Raw genomic sequence first — 21,283 nt, 5'->3', positions numbered from 1 at the left:
AAAGATGTCACAGATTATTACTTGCTTAATAAGTGCCATATGGGAAGGATCTGTAGACATTACAGCTGAAGTAGTATTCAAGAGGGGATTGAAAGATAAAATTAAGACAGCTTTACAAGTTTTTCCCATGCGTAAAACAGTGTAGAAGAAAATGCAGAGATGCTTGAAGAACCAGCAGAAAAGCATGAAGTGAAAGTGACCGCCACTGGGAGAGCCAAGAAGGGAGGAAATAGCTGTTTTTCTTGGGAGACAGTATAAAGAGCAAAGCAGAGCAATAATGTGCAAAAGACAGACTTTGATTTAACATAGTAAAGTGGGAACAGAGATATGGAGATGTAAGTGATGTGATCAGCCACAGGGGTGAGATGAACAAAAATGTGGAAGATATCTTAAAAGACAGTCTTTGACTAGGAGCAAAGCAATAGTACAGCATTGAATAATAAGACTGCAGTTAGATATTGAATGTCTGAATGGGAAAAAAGAATTTGAGGTATTGTATAAATAGAGATGGTAATTTTTGTATGAACTAGGAGAAAGAATTCAACTCAGTGATGTTATAATTACAAATCTAAGTGGCAATTCTGGTTGTTACCAGTGTGATAGCAAATTGAAAGGAAAAAGTAACATATGTCATAAAATCAAAGTTCAGTTTTTGGCCACATTTAAGCTGTTGTTTGTACCGTAAAGCCCAAAAGAATGTCATAGGATGTTATGTCATAATATTTTGAGATAAAAATACTTCCACCGAAGAATAATGGGTGGCAGGTTAGACTGTAAGAGGAGTACACATAGTAATTGGTGTAAAAATTATAGTTACCGTGCCAAGATGAAACGACAAGAATGCATTGTCCTGATTCTTAACAGAATTCATGTTTAATTCTCTCTCCTCTGAAGAAGTTATACTCTTCATTTAGTATTTTAATCATTGATTTTCCTACTCATTTTTTTACATGTGACATATGAGCTCTAAAGTGTTTTCTTTCTATAATTATAATTTATACATATTAAATTCAGAGGAAACAATGAAATTATCAAGCCTCATCTGCTGTGTATCCCAAGCTCTCAATTTGCAGTCAACAAAAAAAAAAAGTCTGTTTCACTAAAAGATAATTCATTTTTGGTTACTGCACTTCTTTTAAAAAAAGCATTCAATCTCATTTGAAGGTATTGGTGGATTAAAAATGAACCATCTCCCTAAAAATGTTACAGAAGTTAATCATTCCCATTAATCTCTGTTAAAATCTTTTAAAATGAGAACATTACTTTCAGATAGAATCTGTCTCTCTTCAATTTTCATCATCTCTTCTTTTAATATTTTTTGCTGATAAAGAGCTCTTTTCTTTCCATTCTTTATCCAATACTTACCGTTCTTAAACTTTAACAGTCACTATTCAACTTTCTTCTTGATAAATTGTAAAGATTATGCTTCAACTCTTGTGATGTAAGAGAATTTTTAACAACCTTAAAATATTTTATAGGCGTGGTGAAAGTATTTCTGCATTTCACTTCTAAAAATGCAACTGCCATAGCTTCTGTTATTTGCCTCGCTGATGCTTACAGCTTTTCCTTCTTTACTCCTGTCATCTCTTGTTTTTGATGCATTGGAACAAAGATTGCTCTGCTTGGGACTTCAGTCCAGTTCTAGGGTCACTGTGATTTCCTGCTCACTTAGTGACACGTATGAAAAGAACAGCTAGTTAGCCTTTCTTTGTTTTAACCACCAAATATGTGTTAAAGGTATTTAGAGCTAAACGACATTAATGCTTCTCTAACAGTGAAGAAAAAGGCTAGATTATTCTCTCTGGGGTATTTCTTACAGCTGAGACATTTGGAGCTTGGAAACAAAGATTAAAAGTGAAGAAATGTTGAGATTTCTTTAGATTTCTCTGTTAAATATTTATTTTTCTCAAATAATTCATCTGGAGATCTCTGAAGTCCAGACTTCTTTGTGTCCCTTAGCCCAGAAGGCTGTGAAAGTAACAGGAAAACTGTAACCTCTAAGAGAACTTTTATCATGGGTTCTCTCTGTGTAGATGGTATAAGGAACAAAATAATTATTTCTTTAGTCTGACAGAAAAATGCATCTTCATTCACAGTATCATAATGTGCAACATGAAATTTAATGGACTAAAGATGCTGAACTACTTTTATCTCCATCATTCTAGAGCTAACGAAATGAAAGATCTAGTGATAAATATTGCTCATCTAGAGTTCAAGAAAATATGTAATGTTTCTTTTAAATCTGTTTTTAAAATTATATCCTGAAAATAATTTCTTCTTTCTCTACTAATATCAACTGGTAACTTCGGTGTTTCAGCTCAACAAACTGCAGGGATGACAGCAAAGTGTTCTGTAAAGGAGTTTGAAGGCATTTTTTCTAATCACGGGTTCTACTACCTGCTTACTTGCTTATCTGAGATGGCTTGAGTATTGTTTGTACAGATTACAACAGCAAAAAAAATGTAGCAACAAAAAACTCTATCTTGAGTAGTTTATTGTTTGTATATATATATACACGTATATATACAGATCTAAAAATAATAATGAAGTTCAAGACAGATATTTAATTATAAAAGGTGAAAAAAATGCTTAAATGAGCCAAGTGCAATCTGTTTCTAGTTAGTTGTTTGCTTGTAATCTTTCAGAAAACCAGTCAAAGGCCTATCTAATGTGCTACTGAAGTATTTGAGATAGAATACTAGTCTGTAAAAGAATCCTGGACATCGGATATTTTTTAAGTATCATACCAATATACAAGAAAACTCATGCAACATTTGATTCAAGCCAGAGTTTCCAGGAGAAAGTCTAAACAAAATGAATTTTAGTACAGTATGTTCCATTTTTTTAATGTCTGTACAATGTATGATAATGTATCAAATCCTAACAAGATAAGCTTTGAAACATAAAGCACTCCAGAATATCACTGCATTCTATAGTCTTTCAAAAGGACTCAGCTCTTGTACCAGAATATGCATTAACAAAACAAGAGAACACATCAAATAAAACTGAAAACTAAACATTTAGACATCATCATCAAATGCTTTTTTGTTTGCTTTTTATGTTTTGAGAATGACATTTTAGTGATTCTCTATAAATAAACCAGAATCAAGTGTTTCTAAGATCTTTTCATGAAGCCGCAGGTAAGAACTATCATTATTATCTAAGTGCACTGGGCTCCAAAGGGAGATGGCATTGCATAAGGTAATTTTCTAAGCATCTGTAATAAGTTTTATTTCTGTGTATGTGGTATCACTTACCTAATAGTAGAACAAAAACTTCTTGCGCAGGTATTTAATTATTCTAGATCCAAAGCCAGCAATCTCCAGCTACTGAAATGCCATGTGGTCATTCTTCTGACCATAAAACTGTAGTTCATAACTCTTGATGTCCCTTTTTTCTGGATCTATCCTCAGTGATAATGCATGTTTTATAGTGTCATCATACCCATAAAGTAAGAGAGAAGATATGATTTGTGTTATAGCTTAACAAGAGACAACACTGTTCAACCTGTGTTTCTTTTCCATCATAGTAAGCTATAGAGAAACTTCTTAAACACTTAGAATCTTCATAGCAATTTGCTCTGTAACATCAAAAGCACTCTAGGATTATTTAAAATAGAATAAAAGAAATAAATTACAGTAAGAAGAACTAGTTACAATACAAATAGAATATTGAGAACTATGTAGGTAGTATCTGAATAGAAAAGGCTATAGTGGTGTTACGCACAGTAAAGATGAATGAGTCCTACTGGGCACTGCTTCGAATTTCATTTTGGGATGTATGTACAGGTGTGTGGTAAGTTATATGAAATAATTGGTTTCCAGTATATAACAATAACAAAATACTAGCTGGAATGCATTATGAATTTCAGTTTCCAAGATGAGTGTGGATTGCCTGTTTGAGGAGAAAAATAATCAACAAGATGACATATGAGGGAAAACTGAAAGTATTGAAAGCATTTGTGTGAAGGAAAGTTAGGGGACAAACATACTAAATTATTTTTAATATGTAAAGGTTTGCTACATGTAGATAGAAATTTCATTTTTAGTGGAATTAGAATTTTTTGCAAAGGTTCCTTAGAATTAATAGATGTCTTCACAAACAAATAATTCTACTAGATGATATAGCACTTAAAATATGTGAAAAAGCCAACTTTTATTGGGTGTTTGGTATTTCCACTGTTGAAACACGGGGGAAAAAAAGACTATTTACGGTGATGATGAAACTTTGTTAAATCACATTAATTCTTTCAGCTAAATTTTAGAGGTGGTAACTTTTTTTTAAATAGAAGTTGTTTCTACTCGGTACAGTATACAAATGTCCAACAATTGTACTGCCATGCCTTCAGATTTACAGTCTTAATTTCCCTTCTGGCTATCATTGAGTGTGAGCAGGAAGGATGAAGAAGCAGCGTTGTATTAATTTTGAAGGATTTTTTTTTTTTTTTTTTTTTCTTTTCTTGCAATAAGGTAATTTAGAAAAGCATTCTCATTTTGGAATTATTCTGAATTCCATTTAACAGTGATTTTTCATCTCTTCATTCATTTCCTTTCTGTTTAAGATTTTTAAATAAAAGCTGGATGTGCTTCCTTAATAAGATTATTCCATTAAAACATACACAGCGTCTAAGACTTATAATTTCCATTTTCTGTTCAGGAGATGAAATAAGAGACACTGGGTCAGGGCACACATTTTTTTAAATAGATGTCCCCTAACCTAGCAGCTGCTAAATGTACACTGTGCTAGAATAGTCTTGATACCTGGACAGGAAAGATAAAAATCCATGTGACTTTTCAGGCTAGTATCTGCTACTTACTACAATTTCGTAGCATTACAAAGCAACAATTAATACTCTCTTGCACAATTTGTGTGTTATGTTTAGTGGTCTGAAGATGAACCATGGCCAAAGAAATGTTTTTAAATTCTTCTGAATGCCTACACATTGTTTCAGTCTCTATTTCATAAAAGCATTGAGAATAAAGTAATTATTTCATTCTTGTAAATAGTGTTTTGTGAGCACCTCCAGATGTCTGGCAAACTCCACCTGATATGCCTTAAAGAACAGTAAACTAATCTTCAGTCGTTTATATGTACTTCTTGAAGATTTTTATTTATAAGTTGCCATGGAAGTCTTCCCTAGCTACGTTTGTGTTTTTCTTCTCTTGAAAGAAAATTTAAAACATCTTCTTATATTTCTCTGCAGTGTTAGCTGTATGCTACTTTGTAATCTGTTTTTGATTCTGTATGTCTGATGTATGCCTAATTTTAACTAATGAGAATGTTCATTCATGGGAATTTTCTGAATTAGAAATGTCAGTATATGTTGAATTGTTCTTCAGGTAGCAGTATTAAACAAGTTATTCAGTTCGGCCATTCTGAAAAGCTCCCTTAGTGTGGAATGGTCTTTAACAATGCTTGAATATTTTTTTTCTGAAATTGATGTCATTTCTTGCAGGCGACTCAATAATAATGAATTTTCAGTTCTGGAAGCTACTGGGATCTTTAAGAAGCTTCCTCAGCTGCGAAAAATGTAAGTACCACTTCAATGATCTTGTCTATTTCGATATCACATTAGTTTTAGTGTCATCTTTCTCCACCTTTGATAGTTTATGTCTATTAAAGTTTCAATATATTCTAATGAAAAAATCAAGAATGGGTTCGTATCAGTCATTGAGGTAGATCAAAGCTAGCAGTCCATCTCTTCGGGACTAAGCAACCCAGTAACAGCCTCTCCTGGTGCACAGCTCCAGCAGCTCTGCTGCATGGTCCCGCCAGCTGGTCTGTTATGCAGCCACAGCAGGGAACTTGAGTATAAGCTGCTCAAAAATGGTTCCAGTAACCTTTTGTAACTTCCTGCACTACTACTCCCTAACCAGGCAGTTTTGCCTCTTTCAGCACATTCGAGACATGCCTTTGATTCTGTGCTTCATTAAACTATCATTAGATGAGGGGAATATCAAAATTAAATGACTGAGAGAAAAAAAAAGAGAGAAGGTTTTGATAGTTCATTTTCACAGTTGACATTCTAAGAGTTGCTTGTAATCTTACCAATTGTAGATGTTAATAAACCTTTGAAAAGCTTTTCTTTCACTTCAGGCATGTGGCAGGAATTCAAGAGCAGATCATTTAGTTACTTAGTGGTTCTCTGCTCAATATTTTCAGGATTTAATTCAGGCATAAATACTAAGTGGAGAAAAATGCAAGTCAAAATTAATGAAAATGATGCACTGCTTTATTAAATGCAGTCACCAAGTTATTACCACTTGTAAAAATTTGGTTTGTGCTACCAGTGACTAAAAACTCAAGGTGAGCAATAGTATTGTATAAACTTCTTATTAGCCTTGCCCAGATATGAGCTGGCTTAATTATTTTTTTTTTCCTTTGACCCATCCACTTGAGTATTCCATGCTAATTTGGATCTGGGCTGAGGTACTTAAGAGAAAGAATACAGGAATGACTGACACAGCAGTAAATTGGGGCTACAGAGTTGATATCCAGTTTTTTCATTCCTCAACAATCACAGATTAGCACTTTTCACAGCTGTAAAATACTTAAAGTAGCATTCAAATACACGCACATCAATTCTTCATATTTAAGAAAAATGGAAACTAGGGAATGGACTGTCAGTAATCAGATCTTTTCAGGCTATAAAGCTAGATTAGCCAACATCTCATGCTACCTAAATCTCATTTGCTGCTATTTAGTTCAGGAGGAAGTGTTCAAGACAAAAGAAAAAGTAAGTCGAATATTGATCAGTGTAGCTGTCTGCTGAACCCCTTAAAAGCTTTGAAATCTGTATAACTGAGGAGGAAAAAATTGGAAAAAATGTTACAGAAAAGTTAACATTTTATTTCACATTATTATCCATAATTTTTTAATACAGCTAACAATTGTTAAAATATTCAATTCAGAGTATGCCTAAGCATGATTGCAAAGCAGTGAGGTGTTAGAGAGACACCAGTAAGAGTGAATTCTGCATTTGCTTGAAGTTCATGTTTCTTCTGCAAGTTCGAATAGGTGCAGAGGTCATTCTGCACAAATGACATTGAAGAATTGAGACCTAAATGTTTAATTGATTTGATGGTTCATAAGTAATAAAGCAGACATATCATTGATTAGCCATGCAGCGTTAATCCTTAAAATAACCTTTGAAATATCCCTTAAAATGTGTGGTAGATGGAGTAATGACTATGTTATGCCACAAACAAGGAAGATTTTAGGAAACTAAGGGCCTGACATCTCTAAGTCAATTGAGATGAAAAATAATTAATTTCTTGCTTCCAGCTTTGTGCAGCAACTTACAGGAGACTGAACAGCTTCACCTTGAAACTAAGTGAAAGTGATGATTATATCTTTCATCACAGGCAAGGTGTATGAGAAATTACAGCTAGACTAGAGATGAGTAGTCAGCATTCAAACAAAACCACACATCCTTTTTTCTATGTCTTAGGTGATGGCACCAGTTCATGCTGGCAAGCGTATGAATTTTTACTGTAACTAATAATGTGTTTCTCACGATAAATTAAAATAATGCTCTTGTAGAAGGTGCATCAAATAATGTTTGGTTCTCTTTTCAACATCGCTCCTTCTGTTAAGTAAAAACTTTTTAGTTTCATTGTATTTCAGAATTTCTCAGCACATTTAAGAGCTCTGTAAAAATCCTCAGTGAATTGTGACACTGTCTAGTATGTAGGTAAATAACTGTTCTGAACAACATACAAGTGTAAGTAAGTATAAATAGACTTACTTTAAAAACAAGACAAGAATAGAATGAAAAATCTTTTTAAAATGTATATTATTGTGTATGCACGCTTATTGTATATATAGAACAGATACTCTCCATTTGGGATGTAATTTCCATATTTGAACTAAAAGCCACAAACACTAAAATATTTTGGCAGTATCTTAAGATATTTTCTTACATTTTGATCCACTTTGCATGTGAATTGCAGATAACTGAACTATCTATCTTGTTTATAAAACCTTATTTTCTACGAATGTCAAAATGATTAACATATCATTTACTGTTTTCGTTCACACATTTCATTTACATATGTTGCTGTTTATACTATTTTCTTACATCTGTGTCTGTTGAGATGAAATAAAGAAATCAGAGTAGTTGTGCAAATTCTCGTACAGTACCACTTCATTAATTCATCTAATAATGCTAGAAGGACTAGAGACAGAAGATGTATATTCTTTCACAAGATTGGGGATTTTTTTTTTTATGAAAAGAGAAGGAAATTTTTGTGTGGCAGCAGCATGTGCTGGGCAATTGCAAACAATTTCCAAAAACTGCTGTGAAAATCTTTATTCATATAGTCAGCAGGCCATTAACTTTTGTTTTTTCCAGTTCAAAGTTGAGCAGTATGTTCATTGCTTTTATACAGAGACTTAATATCTTGAAATCTACTTAGTCTTTAATATTTAATAGTTCATTTGGGGTATTTAATAAAAGAAAAATATGTTTTTCTCTTGTTTCTGCTAATGTGTAATAGAAACCTGAGCAATAACAAGATTACAGATATTGAAGAAGGTGCATTTGATGGAGCTTCTGGTGTCAATGAACTATTACTCACTAGCAATCGTTTGGAAACTGTTCGAGACAAAATGTTCAAAGGACTGGAAAGTCTTAAAACACTGTAAGTATGATTATTTGAGTGCTCTTATTTCTTCTTTTCCTATTTTTTTTTAAAGTAATTATTTTAATAGAAAGCACATTTATTTATTTATTTAAATTCTTTTAATTTGTCTTTAAAACTTTGATTTTGGATTAGCTATGGATTGCTCAAGTATATATTAAGTCTTTTTCCTATTTCACAGAAAGGTTCTAATAAAGAATATGAATTTTTTAATTATTGATATAATACGGCTGAAGTTCTTCGTTGTGATTATTAGACTACAGAAATTATGTTCCCTCTTAAATGATGAAGCAGTTGAGAACAGTAAACATCCAACTGCGGAAACAGAAATGGGAACAGAAACGGGAATAATCATCTGCTTAAAAGCAACAGAATTTTGCATTGGAATTAGACATTTCACATAACGGAATCTGATTCAATCCAACTCAATTTTGCTAGAGGAAAAAATGATTCCGGGGGATATTGAAACATGGGAAATGATTTTCTCGTAAGTAATTTTAATGGTATTTCAACAGCGAATGGAGGAGTGGAAGTACTATAGCTTGAACTTATTTCAATCTTTCCATGAAGGTAGTTTAGTTCTTTCCACTCAAAAAAAAAAAAGATGTTCATACAATCTCCAGCTTATTGGCATTCTTCAGCATCAATCCTTTTGATCGGCAGCCCAGAGCCAACATAAATGGTCTCTGGGGCTTCAGCTGTCTGAAGATATTGGACATTTTTAATTTTTAATATATCAGACCTATAATATACAACTTTTCATTTAAAGCTGATGAATTTGTTAGAAGCAGCTAGACCACAGTGTAAAAGAAAATTATTTATTTGTTGAAGGGCAAGTAGGAAAGCAGCAAACTTCAAAGCTCCTGTGTTTTCTAACAGATATATTAGAGATTTTAAAATAGGTGTTTCATGCTTTATTTCTGTAATTTTTACTAAGTCCTGGAGTCATGCTGAGGAAGAGTCTGGGTAGCTTGATTTCTTTCATTTGAAAGATTTGAGTATGTAGTAGAAGTGCTTTCTATCTTTTATCCTATTAAAATTTAATGTGGAAGGGATCTCAGGAGGACAGCCTGGTACAGACTTCTGCTCAATATAAATAGCAGTTCTGTACTCACTTAGGCTTGGAAGCTTGAAGTATGGACTGCTGTGTGTCTCCTCTGATTTGGAGGATTTCAGTCAGTTTTATTTATTGTTGATTACTGATTCTGTTACTGAAAGAAAAAAGCCAAATGATTAGGGAAATAGCCTCTTGCATTGGAAAACAAGTTTTTGTTCTCTACTTCTCTCCACACATGCTACACTCAGGTGCCAGGTGTGCACTCAGGTGCACATGCCAGGCAGTGCATGGGTCACTGTGGTTCCTCTAATGGTAGCAGTATCTTCAAGTCACATCTCTTGGCCTTCGCTTGGGCAGCAGTTCAGCTCTCACCCCTGCTCTCACACCACTTTGGCTCCAGGCCATACTCCAGGAGCTGCTCCTTTGGCTTCAGCCCATGCCTGGGCTGCTGCTCAACACTGTCCCTACTCCTACTCCAGGGTGGTCTTCTCAACTTACCATCTTGTTCCTCCTCCTGCTATGGCAGGAGTTGCTTCGTTTTACCCCCCACTTTTGCCTTATTTTAAACTCGCAGGCTCTCTCAACTCATCTGATCAGTTCAGAAGCACTACAGCCTCCTCCTTGTGGTTTGTTTTTTGGCTGCAACAGGCTGATTGGCATGGAGCAATCCCTGACCTCTCCTCACTGAGGCCACCACTTCATGTTTATACCTAGTTTAGTTTAAACATTTGCAGGTACATTTTTTTAATTTTAATCTCTTTGGTAGAGTGCACAGAGGAAATGTTAGGTGATCCACGCTACTTGAAATTCAGTTGGAAATCAGTGCTAACACCAAACATCACTGAGTGCTTTGACTAGCCATACGCTGGAAAATGCTGAACTTTATTTCCTCAGGATGCTGAGGAGCAACCGTGTGAGCTGTGTGGGGAACGACAGCTTCACAGGCCTGAGCTCTGTCCGCCTGCTCTCGCTGTATGACAACCAGATCACTACCGTGGCACCCGGCTCCTTTGATACCCTGCATTCCCTCTCTACATTGTGAGTCATATCTGTGTCCTTTTTAAATGCAGTGCATATGAGGGAAGAGGAAATTGGGTGAGAAGTTGCCAGTCAGTTTACTGAAGAAATGCTTTCTGTGGGTAGCATCATTCAGGAGCTTACTTACACCTCATTTTACATAAAAAGTGACACTTTGCACTGAGTGACTAATTTGTGCATATTAAGGGTGGCGTGTTTATAAATAATGGAATTGTCGATATGCTTTTGCTGAAGTTAAGAGATGTGAAAGACTTCTATAAGTAATTTCATTTTTATAACTGGCATGTAATCAACTTAGCTGTCACTTCAGATAGGAAACTTATTCTCTGGAGCAAATAAAAGATGGAAATCTTGAGATGACAAATTAATGGAATAGCTGTTGTCAGGTTAAAGCTAATAATGTAAAGTAACCAGCCTTCATCTTTGTATGAAATTATTGTATAATCAGTACAGTGTGGCTTGACAACTAGGTAAGTCTTTGACAGTTTTAAATTATTTCTAAATGAGCTCTATTAGAATTCACTATGTGGAGCCTAAATTACAGCTTTTAACTATGGTTTGTACATACTGTTGTTTGAAGACCTGTATTTAGGCTTAGCTTTTTGAAAATAGAGTACTTAGAATGAAAAAAAGTTCTGTCATGAGAGGTGAACTTTCATGTGGTTCTAGAAACCTCTTGGCCAATCCCTTCAACTGCAACTGCCATCTTGCGTGGCTTGGAGATTGGCTGAGAAAGAAACGCATTGTGACGGGAAACCCTCGCTGTCAGAAACCTTACTTCCTCAAAGAGATTCCTATCCAGGATGTGGCAATTCAGGATTTTACATGTGATGATGGTAAGAAAGTTTATATTTTGAATTTTACAACTTCAGCTTTCATATGAATAATTTCATGAATTCCACGGGGCACAAAGTAATGTTCTTTAAATTGAGAAATGGTATTCGTTAAATCACTTCATGAGTTTCCTACTCATTTACTTTGTCAGTTTATAAACCTTTCACCCACTTTTAGAAAATTAGCAAGCATATGGCTATAATATACATACTTTCAAAAGTTTTTTTCACTTGTGTTCTGTAATGTAATTACAATTAAGAGATAACACAAAGTAAATTAAATGCTGTAGTTCAAATGAGAATATTTTCGAATGTTAATGCTCAAATCAATCACTCCTCCAGACTGCTTGATGAGTTATCGTGATTTTTTGCTTAGTTTGTAACTTCCAGAATTTCCGAATTCCCCTCAACGCTTATATAAATAATGGATATCTTGCATCTCTCTCACATGCACTTCCACTTATTGAATTATTAGTTTGTTAGTTTCCAAAACTGTAACTTTCCTTTAAAGGGACTCCATTTATTTTAAATTATTTGCTTATTTTGAAAATTAGCAAACATATATTGCTTTATTATACTTCATTTTTAGTTGCATTCTTTCTTTAATGTCTTGGGTTTTTTTTTTTTCCAAACAATAGCATTTTTATCTAGTAATCTAGTAAAACATCATTGTATAAGTGTTACTTGAAACATAAATTCTTGGAACAATGAAATGAGAACATTGTCCATTCATAGAGATATCACAATGCAGAAATCTCATTTTTTATTTATGGGAATTACATGTAGGACACTGTAGCTAATCCTCAAATGTTATTTGCATAGCAATCTTAGCATCTGTATGTTTTTAATGACCAGGAAATGATGACAATAGCTGCTCTCCGCTGTCCCGCTGTCCTGCAGAATGCACTTGTCTAGACACAGTTGTTCGCTGCAGCAACAAAGGCCTAAAAGCTTTGCCTAAAGGCATCCCAAAAGATGTAACTGAACTGTAAGTGGTGCATGTTTTTTTCTCTTTCATAAAAATCAATGTCATATATATGGTGTCAGGTTCAACAATAAGGGGAGCATCGAAGAATTTGCTTACGTAAATCAGTTGAAATTTATTGATATACTGCTTTGTAGATATAAAGTCTTTCAAAGAATCTTGAAAATGCTGAAGTTATGTTTGAATTAGCAATGCTGGCTATATCTCAAAACACTCTAAGAATCCTCTGTTGCTGCAAAGCTTTAAAAATTTATAGAGAGAGAGTTATAATCACTCTTGGAATTTGTAACTCCTACAATTAAACATTGTGTGTGTCATTATATTACAATGGATTAAATTGTAGGCAAAAGTGAATCTGATTAATCTGTGAACACTACTCTAAATAGGAAGGAATGAAGTTCAGTTATATTCAAAAGCAAAAAAAGAGCCAATTTAGGTTAGATATTAGGAGGAACTTTTTCAGTTGGAGGCTGGTGACGCACTGGAACAGGTTGCCCAAGGATGTTGTGGATGCCCAGAAAGAGGAAGGCAATAAATCTAATTTTTCTAGTGAAGGGTAATTTATTACTGTCTTCAGTCCATAACATACTGCATAAGAACAGGCTTGTGATTTTTCTCGTATGATATATCATGAGAGACACAGGAAGAAACTAGAAAAGATGATCCTAATTACAGGCATGACAAATGAATTTGCTCATATTCAGAACCAATATCAGTCCTTGCTATTTCTACATTAAAGCACTACCTCTGAAATGTCAGGTCTTGTTTAGTCTTTACTGTGAGAATGGGGAGACACTGGAACAGGTTGCCCAGTGTGGTTGTGGATGCCCCCTCCCTGGAAGTGTACAAGGCCAGGCTGGATGATGCTTTGAGTAACCTGGTCTAGAGGGAGATGTCCCTGCCTATAGCAGGGAGTTTGGAACTAGATGAGGGTCATTTAAGGGTCACTTAAGGGTCATTTCCAACCCAAACCATTCTATGATTCTGTCATTCTTTTTTGTGATAGTTCAAGTCCACACTTAACATCACTTGCATAAGTCATACTTAGTTTTCACCAGTAGGTGTATGTGAAATGGAGATGATAATGTAAACATCTTAAGAAAGCATTTAAGAATTAAAAAAAGAATGCTGTGTTAACTACTTTTACTTCATAATCTTCATAGTATCTGATACAATAGTGTTTGCATCTTAAGCTCCAGTTGCCCTAGAAAACAGTATTTGTACACAAGGCTTCTTATAAAATGAGAACATTATGTGTTCATTCAAAACTTTCTTTGCTGTTGGATTCTAAGATTAGTAAATGAAGATGCTATCATTTTAATGAAAAAAAAATGCTGTTTATTTTATTTTTCTATTTTAGATATTTGGATGGAAACCAGTTTACTCTTGTTCCTAAAGAGCTCTCCAACTACAAGCATTTAACACTTATGTAAGTAGCTTTAAAACAACTTGCTCTACTCATATGAAAACAAAATCAAAAAATCTTCTTCGTTATACTTGGTTTTATTTTTAGAATAGAAAAAGAAAGAAAGGAAAGTATCTTTTAGTAAACATAACACTCAAATACATTTTGTAATGGAGGGTTTTTTATTGCATTGATTATGTCCAGCATATGATATACTCAGTCGCATTTTATAAACTGGGATGTTTATTCCAGTAATTACATCACAAAGTAAATAAAGTATTAAACTAGAAAAAGTTATAAGATTTTTAAAAATATGTTAAGGTATTACAATATTTTGTGACATAGCTCCATAAAGGCATTATAAAGAAAGATTCCATAGTATGCTTTATATAGGAATAGCAGGAGTAGCACATGCTACAGTTGTAATACTTGAATGTAACTGCTCTGAAACTTATTACTTCTACTTCATGAAAGATTTGAATACGATTTCCGGACTTTGGAAGAGTAAAATGAGAGAAACAGGAAGGCTGTCAGTGTAAATGGCTGTAATTCTATTGTCTTTGTTAGCACTATAAAAATTTGTGCCAGCTGAGTTTGAACTGCATAACATTCTGAAAGTACTTTGCGGTTTCAGTGTAATCGGGAAAGAAGTAACAAAAGCAGGGAGAAACAAAATCCTTTAAATTTCTTCTTGACTGATTTTAGAGCACTGCTGCTAAAATTGAAAATAGTTTGGCATTCAAAACCAAGAACTTTATTTCCTTTACTTATCCAATGCTAGCTAAAAGTGGCTGCGCTCACAAATTTAGAAAAGAGATATTTTCAAACCTTTTTATATTTTACAAATAACATCAGAAAAAAAATCCTGCAGTATTCTCAAATGTATGTAGGTCACTCTGAAAGTAACACCTCCTGTTTATTTCCATGGAAGCTGAACAAATACAAACAGCTCGATAACATTAACTGATAGAACAAATTCTCCACTACAAAAAATGGTTTTTCAACAGTGTCACCAAAATTAACTGCATTTTTGCTAATGTTGAACAAAAGCCTGCATGTTGTGCTCATAAAAATCTGCAGCAGTGGAGGTGACCCACTGTTGCCACTGCTGAAATGCACCACCACCATGACCTCAATGCACTCACATTCACTGTTTGGTCTCCTTACATGTTCAGCAAGCATCAATGAATGTCAGTGCTGTAACATGGAGGAATTCAGAGACACACCTTTGCTTCACCCGCACTTCCATGGCAGGTGTCATTTTGTGAGACAGCTCCTTTGCAACAAAAAGTTGCAAAACAGAGTATTGGTGGGAAGTTTCAACCTCTACTGCCCTACAACCAACATCCACCTCTTACATCATGAGTCAATATGATAAAATATAATTACTTTTGAAGCAGCCCTCACATACACTGTAGACCTTTTAGGAAGTCTCTACTGAACATATAGGGAAGTTAAGTAAAATCTAACTTGAAGCACACAGAAAATAAATGTTGGAATTTCAGTGCATAGAAGAAGCCAACATAGATTGAACTGTATGCATTAATGGTGTCACTGGAGAAAGGATATATGACTGGAAATGAAGTTAATTAGAATAACAATAACAAGGCTTCTATCACAGAGGTTAGGTAGTCCTGGTATGTTTTTGACAAACATAGCCAGAAATCATATAACTTTACCTCTTTGTTGAAAATATACATGAACTACTTAGCAGACATCTGTAATACAAGAATTTATAGTTGAATAGTAAATAAAATACAAATGATATTAACAGTTTCCATTTATAAGACTTGTGTATCAGACACTGTTGTTATCTCTTCTGATTGTATCCTCATACAGCTGTTCTGAATTTGAGAATGTTCCTCAGCTGTGTTTGGAAGACCAAAATACTATGCGTAATTTTCCTGTGGCCAAGCAAGAAATTATGACTCTGTTGAGATCCAGACTTACACAGACAATTGTTCATTTCTAATTTCTTTCTCACTTAAATAGATTGCACTGTCATCCATAGCTAGCATGTTTGCTATTATGAGTCAATTGTCTTACATGCTTTCATGAAATTTCAGATGCAGAAATATGTGTACTGCATAGCTGCTTAGCAGTCAAAATATCAACATCACCTCAGAAACAAATGCTTAAACAGATTCAGAATTAAATTTCACCACCAAACTTTAGTGAAACTTTAGTGAAATCGCCAACAGAAAATGAAAACTATAGCAAAATATGAGACTCAGGAACAGGCATTATTCAAATTCAATACAGCTTCTTCAAAGCTTCTTTGAAGCTGCCAGTGTACCACTCCAGCTTCTATCATTCTTGCACTTAAGATTTTATCCATTAGAATATCGAACAACAAGAAAGATGTTAAGACCATAAATCATATATAGTATTCTGTATAATAGTCTGGGCTTTGATGTATTCAGCCTACAGATGTGAAGTAGAATATTATATGATATTTACTCAGGTTTCATTAGGGACATGAAAAAAAATGATTTCAACTTTAAACCATCACTTTTATTTCTATACTTGGGTCCATGTAAGATTGTGTTATTAACTTAGTAGCATGGTGGACATTGCTGTTGTAAAAGAATGCATCACGCTGCTTTTTCATCTGTGTTGAAATGAAAGTGCTGTTCATGATCAAGCTAAATGCTTGCTGGGCTTGTGTATGGCATGTGAAAATAAAAATGTGTGCTGCTTTAAATATTGATACCAATGATGATGCTACTTCTACTAATAAAAGTAATTTGTCTGTCAGTTTAACTTACAGTGTTTCAGGACTCGGGCAGTCATTTTAAGGTCTGAATTTTTGAATTTATTTTTTGTAGAGATTTAAGTAACAACAGAATCAGCACTCTTTCTAATCAGAGCTTCAGCAACATGACTCAGCTGCTCACCTTGTAAGTTTAAACATGTAACATTGACACTAAAAACATTACAGTGTTTTTTGTCTTGAAAGAAAGGGCATTTTGTTGATATTAAAGCTTGCTTGTTGTAGAGGCTGTAAAATAACTTGTTTCCTAACGAGCTTTGTGTGCAAAAGCTGTTTATGGTCATGCTCTGCATTCTGTTTACTGAATGCTTGATTCACTTGCTGAAAGTAATGTGTATGTTTTCAGAATTCTTAGTTACAACCGCCTGAGGTGTATCCCTGCACGGACTTTTGATGGGTTGAAATCACTTAGGTTGCTGTAAGTATTATTTTTAAACTATTATTATTTTCCAAAATTTTTATTTCGACAAAGCAGACACCGGATTTTAAAATCTATCAATTATTTGAGAAGTGATAATTATGTAGTCACAGAACTCTAAATTCGTTCTAGGAGAGTATACTGTCAAAATGCTGCACAAGACATTAGATGATCCTGGACAATGTGTATACACTAAAGCATATACTTATGACTTTTCTGCTTTTTAAATCTTGACTGTACTTCTTCTTGAGTTATGTTCTTGATTGTTATGATAATTAAATTCTAACAAAAATGTAGTATACATAAATTTCACAGTTATATATGAAGGTTTTTGCAGCTGAATCATGAAGATATTTATTCCAACAATTTCCGTGTTTCTTGCTTCATTTATTTGAGAGTATTTCCAAAACCATTGCATTATGATTAACTATTGAAAGCCAATAAAACAAATTTTTGATTCTAAGAAAACTTTCAGTCTTAATGCTAAGAAAAATGTGGTTGAAAGGACATTAGGAGAAGCAACAAAAAGAGAGAAAGCAGAATAAAAAACAGTCTGTCTGGTTCAGTTTCAGTTTGTTATAAAAAATGATAAATTCTATATCAAAAGATTTCCCAGCTGAAAATGTAATTTTTGTCTCTATTTTTATATTTTATAACTGTTTCGTAGCTTAAATTAATTAAATGTCTCAAGCATTAATTTTTTTCTGTATCTCATATAACTTCATTTACTTTATATAAATACAAAAAACTTCATCTGTTAACCACAATTCTGTATACATGCAAATAAATGTATTTGTGTAAAAGGAGAGACTTTTATGTAGGAAGACCAGTCCCAGTATAGATGCTTAATAAGGTCTTTAGTATCCAATTAAGAAAACAACCTTAATACTTATTTGTATTCATGAACAGTCAGTGCCTGTGTTTTTTCCTTATAACTGTGAAAGATAAAAAACACATGAATAAAATTAGTGGGAATTTCAGGGAACTGATGAAAAAAGGCAGAAACAACGACTATTCTGACAAGTCTAAATTCAGTAAGCACTTTGCAGAAATACACTTTTGACAGACCTTTGTTCTTTGAATTTTAAAATATTCATATCATTATTAACATTTTTAATTAAAAATATAAGTTGAAAAAAATCAAGTAATAAGTAGGCAGCTGGTTAGAGCTTTAAAAGAAGATTGGAAACACAGAAGTACTGGAAAAAAAAAAAAAAGATTTAAACTGTTTACAAAAGCTGAAACTTTAAAAATGAATCTGCAGAGTTTTACCCATATATCTTATTTTATTTATTTTCTTTCTAAGGTCCTTACATGGCAATGATATTTCTGTGGTTCCTGAAGGAGCTTTTAATGATCTTTCAGCATTATCACACCTGTGAGTATTCAGATGATAATCATGTGTTTTACATTAAGTTTAGCAAATTTCATATAGTTGAACAGTGATAACAGTCTGCTCAGGAACAACCCCATGCAGAAGCACAGGCTGGGTACTGGCCAGCTTAGCAGAAAAATCCTGGGTCAGCTACATGCCCTTATGGCAATGAAGGTTAAAGATTCTCTGGGTTAAATTAGTAAGTGAGCAGTAAGGTGATTAAGTAGAGTGTTGACTCCCTTCTGTTCAGCCCTTGTAAGGACAGTTCTGGAATACACATTCAGTTTCTCCATTGCAAAGTAGGTGTGTACAAAACAGAGCAAGTCCAAGATAGGAGCAAGCAAGGTGGAGTGGGCAGTGCGAGCTCTGTATTAGCTCTGTGAGCTAATTAAGGAGATAAAAGAGATTTTAAAGATGGACCTAACAGCAGTCTTCAAGCCTCTAGTCTAAGAGAATTACAGCAATGACTGAAACAGATTTTTCTCAGAGGGTGCAAAGTCAAGGATAAAAGTCAACAGTCACAATTTGCAGTATGGGAAGTTTCATTGAACATAATAAAAAATTCTTCATCATGAGGGGTGGTTCAGCTTTGGAAAAGGTTGTCCAGAGAAATGGAGGAATCACCCCTCTGGGGATAGTCAGAACTCAACAAAGCAACCCTGTTCTGACTTTGAAGTGAGCTGTGCTTTGTGCAAGAGGTACTAATTGACCTCCAAAGAACTCTCCCAACCTAAATTATTCTGTGATTCTCTGTTGATGGTTATTAGGTTGACATTGAATGCATGGCATCTGATTACACGATCTCATCTGTGGCAATACTTTTGTTCTTAGTTTTCAGTGGGAACTCAGGGCAAATTTCCTACCTATAAACCATAATGTGTTTATGGATAGTTATTAAATCCTTGTTTGCAGTTGAGGAGTAAATTGACTGATGCCTTTAGATGTACTTGTTTTTTTATTTTTCTGAGCAGCTGGAGTTTTAAATGATTATCTTCTAGTTCAGCGTTGGACATTTGCATTTAATTTTCTGTTTCTCAGAAATTTGATGAGCCTGATTAAGCTTTAAGTCATTGATAACTTATTCAAAATCTACTATTAAACTAGCTCAACTGTATCAAATATCAGTAAGACTTAAATGGGCTTGATTGTCCTTGCTGTTATTTTTTTCTTAATGCTACTAGTTATCCTTTCTAACATTCCTGTTTTAGCAGAAAAGATGCACTACCTCAATTTGGGCTGACAATTACTCTTGCAAATATGACCTGGGCAAATTGTAGATATTTCTTTTTACATGGGGAGTTCCCCATGACCCAGCCATATCACCAGGCCTTATTTTTGTTACTACTCTGACTAAAGCCTGACTGAACATGTATATATGTACTTGTATATGTATATATGCAATTTCTGCTATTCAGCTGGAAGCATACAACTGTAATGAAGAGAATGTCCTTCTCAGTGTGGCAGAAAAGAGTTTCTGCAGTAGTTCCTGCCACCTTTGCATGCCATGGATTTTATTCTGTCTTGAAGATCCACTGATCCAAAGTTACACAGCAATCCGAAAAAAATTAGCTTAATGGTTATTGTATTCCTTGAAAGGATTATGGATATACCTTTAGAATAGCACAATGCTTCTACGTCCAAATCTGCATAAGATATAATTGATCTCAGAGCTTTAAGAGTATTTATGATTTCTAGCAGAAAAAAAAGTAGAGACTAAAAAAGCCTTTAGACAAATTAATTCCAAAAAATCTCTAGCTAAATTACTTTTTAATTTAAAAAGAAATCAAGTTTATTTAAAGAAATAGATTTGTTTTTGCAACGGGGGCAATTCTTACATAGCTCCCACTGAGTTAGGATGGTGTAGCTTTATGTACTTATAAAGGAAAGGTCTCTTACAGAAGAGATGTGAGTTCATTGGGAGAGCTCCAAAGAGGAAATAATTAAATCAAATTTGGAAGTTTGGAAACAGATGGTTTGTACGAGCCTGGGAGTCATAAACTGAAAAGGAAAAATATCTGGGTGGAACTCTGTGAGGTTGCTCTGGTTGCTTTGGAAGAAATAGCTTTTTCTTGCTAACCTAATTTCCAAATATCAATTTCATTCTGATGATGCAGCTAACCTCACTCATTATTGCCAAAGGTAACACAGAGCTAGCTTACAGAAGTGTAGCCAAGAATGGCTAGGTTTTTGACCTGGTTTACTGCTGAAACTGTTCATTTGGAGCCTCAACTCAGACACTTAGTGCACTTAGGGTCAGTTTGGTGGAGGCAGGACTGATTAGTGTTTTTAGGAGTTTTTTTTTTTGCCAATCTCAGTCTTCTGGGGTCTGTTTTCATAAGCAAGCATTTTAAACTTTATTCTCTTTTTGCCTGTCTGCTTTCCACAGGGCTATTGGAGCAAATCCTCTTTATTGTGATTGTAACATGCAATGGCTGTCTGACTGGGTAAAATCAGAATACAAAGAACCTGGTATTGCACGATGTGCTGGCCCTGGAGAAATGGCAGATAAACTTCTACTCACAACTCCATCTAAAAAATTTACTTGCCAAGGTACTCTTATTTATGTGGGGTTTTTTTCACATCCATTTACAGTTGAGCGTTTGTTATAGAGTCTTCACTCTCCCTTGTCATCATTTTTCCTTGTGCTTAGGAATGTAGCCATTGCGTTCAGGAGTTGAATCTAGTTTAAAGACTTCAGTGACTTTTTTCCAAGCAGAAGGTTGAGAAAGAAAGTCTTCTGATTTTCAGTGTGACAAT

The 21,283-nt window shown here is 34.3% G+C and overlaps 1 protein-coding gene across 2 annotated transcripts in view; it reads left to right on the top strand.

Annotated features, from left to right (window-relative positions):
• SLIT2 (slit guidance ligand 2) overlaps nt 1-21,283 on the top strand; it is a gene marked incomplete at both ends in the record, with an annotated part of 250,813 nt that overhangs the window by 194,359 nt on the left and 35,171 nt on the right. For both annotated transcript variants that reach the window (XM_079534254.1, XM_079534253.1), the window contains 10 exons: nt 5,456-5,530; nt 8,499-8,642; nt 10,594-10,737; nt 11,407-11,573; nt 12,426-12,558; nt 13,916-13,984; nt 16,789-16,860; nt 17,080-17,151; nt 18,458-18,529; nt 20,913-21,076. In XM_079534254.1, the coding sequence (XP_079390380.1) occupies nt 5,456-5,530; nt 8,499-8,642; nt 10,594-10,737; nt 11,407-11,573; nt 12,426-12,558; nt 13,916-13,984; nt 16,789-16,860; nt 17,080-17,151; nt 18,458-18,529; nt 20,913-21,076 (1,112 nt within the window). The remainder of the gene's footprint in view (nt 1-5,455; nt 5,531-8,498; nt 8,643-10,593; nt 10,738-11,406; nt 11,574-12,425; nt 12,559-13,915; nt 13,985-16,788; nt 16,861-17,079; nt 17,152-18,457; nt 18,530-20,912; nt 21,077-21,283) is intronic.

Source organism: Tetrao urogallus (assembly GCF_951394365.1).
Source record: "Tetrao urogallus genome assembly, chromosome: 4".
Lineage (NCBI taxonomy): Eukaryota > Metazoa > Chordata > Aves > Galliformes > Phasianidae > Tetrao > Tetrao urogallus.
Note: the sequence above shows the minus strand (reverse complement) of the source record. Positions and strands in the feature narration are given on the sequence as shown.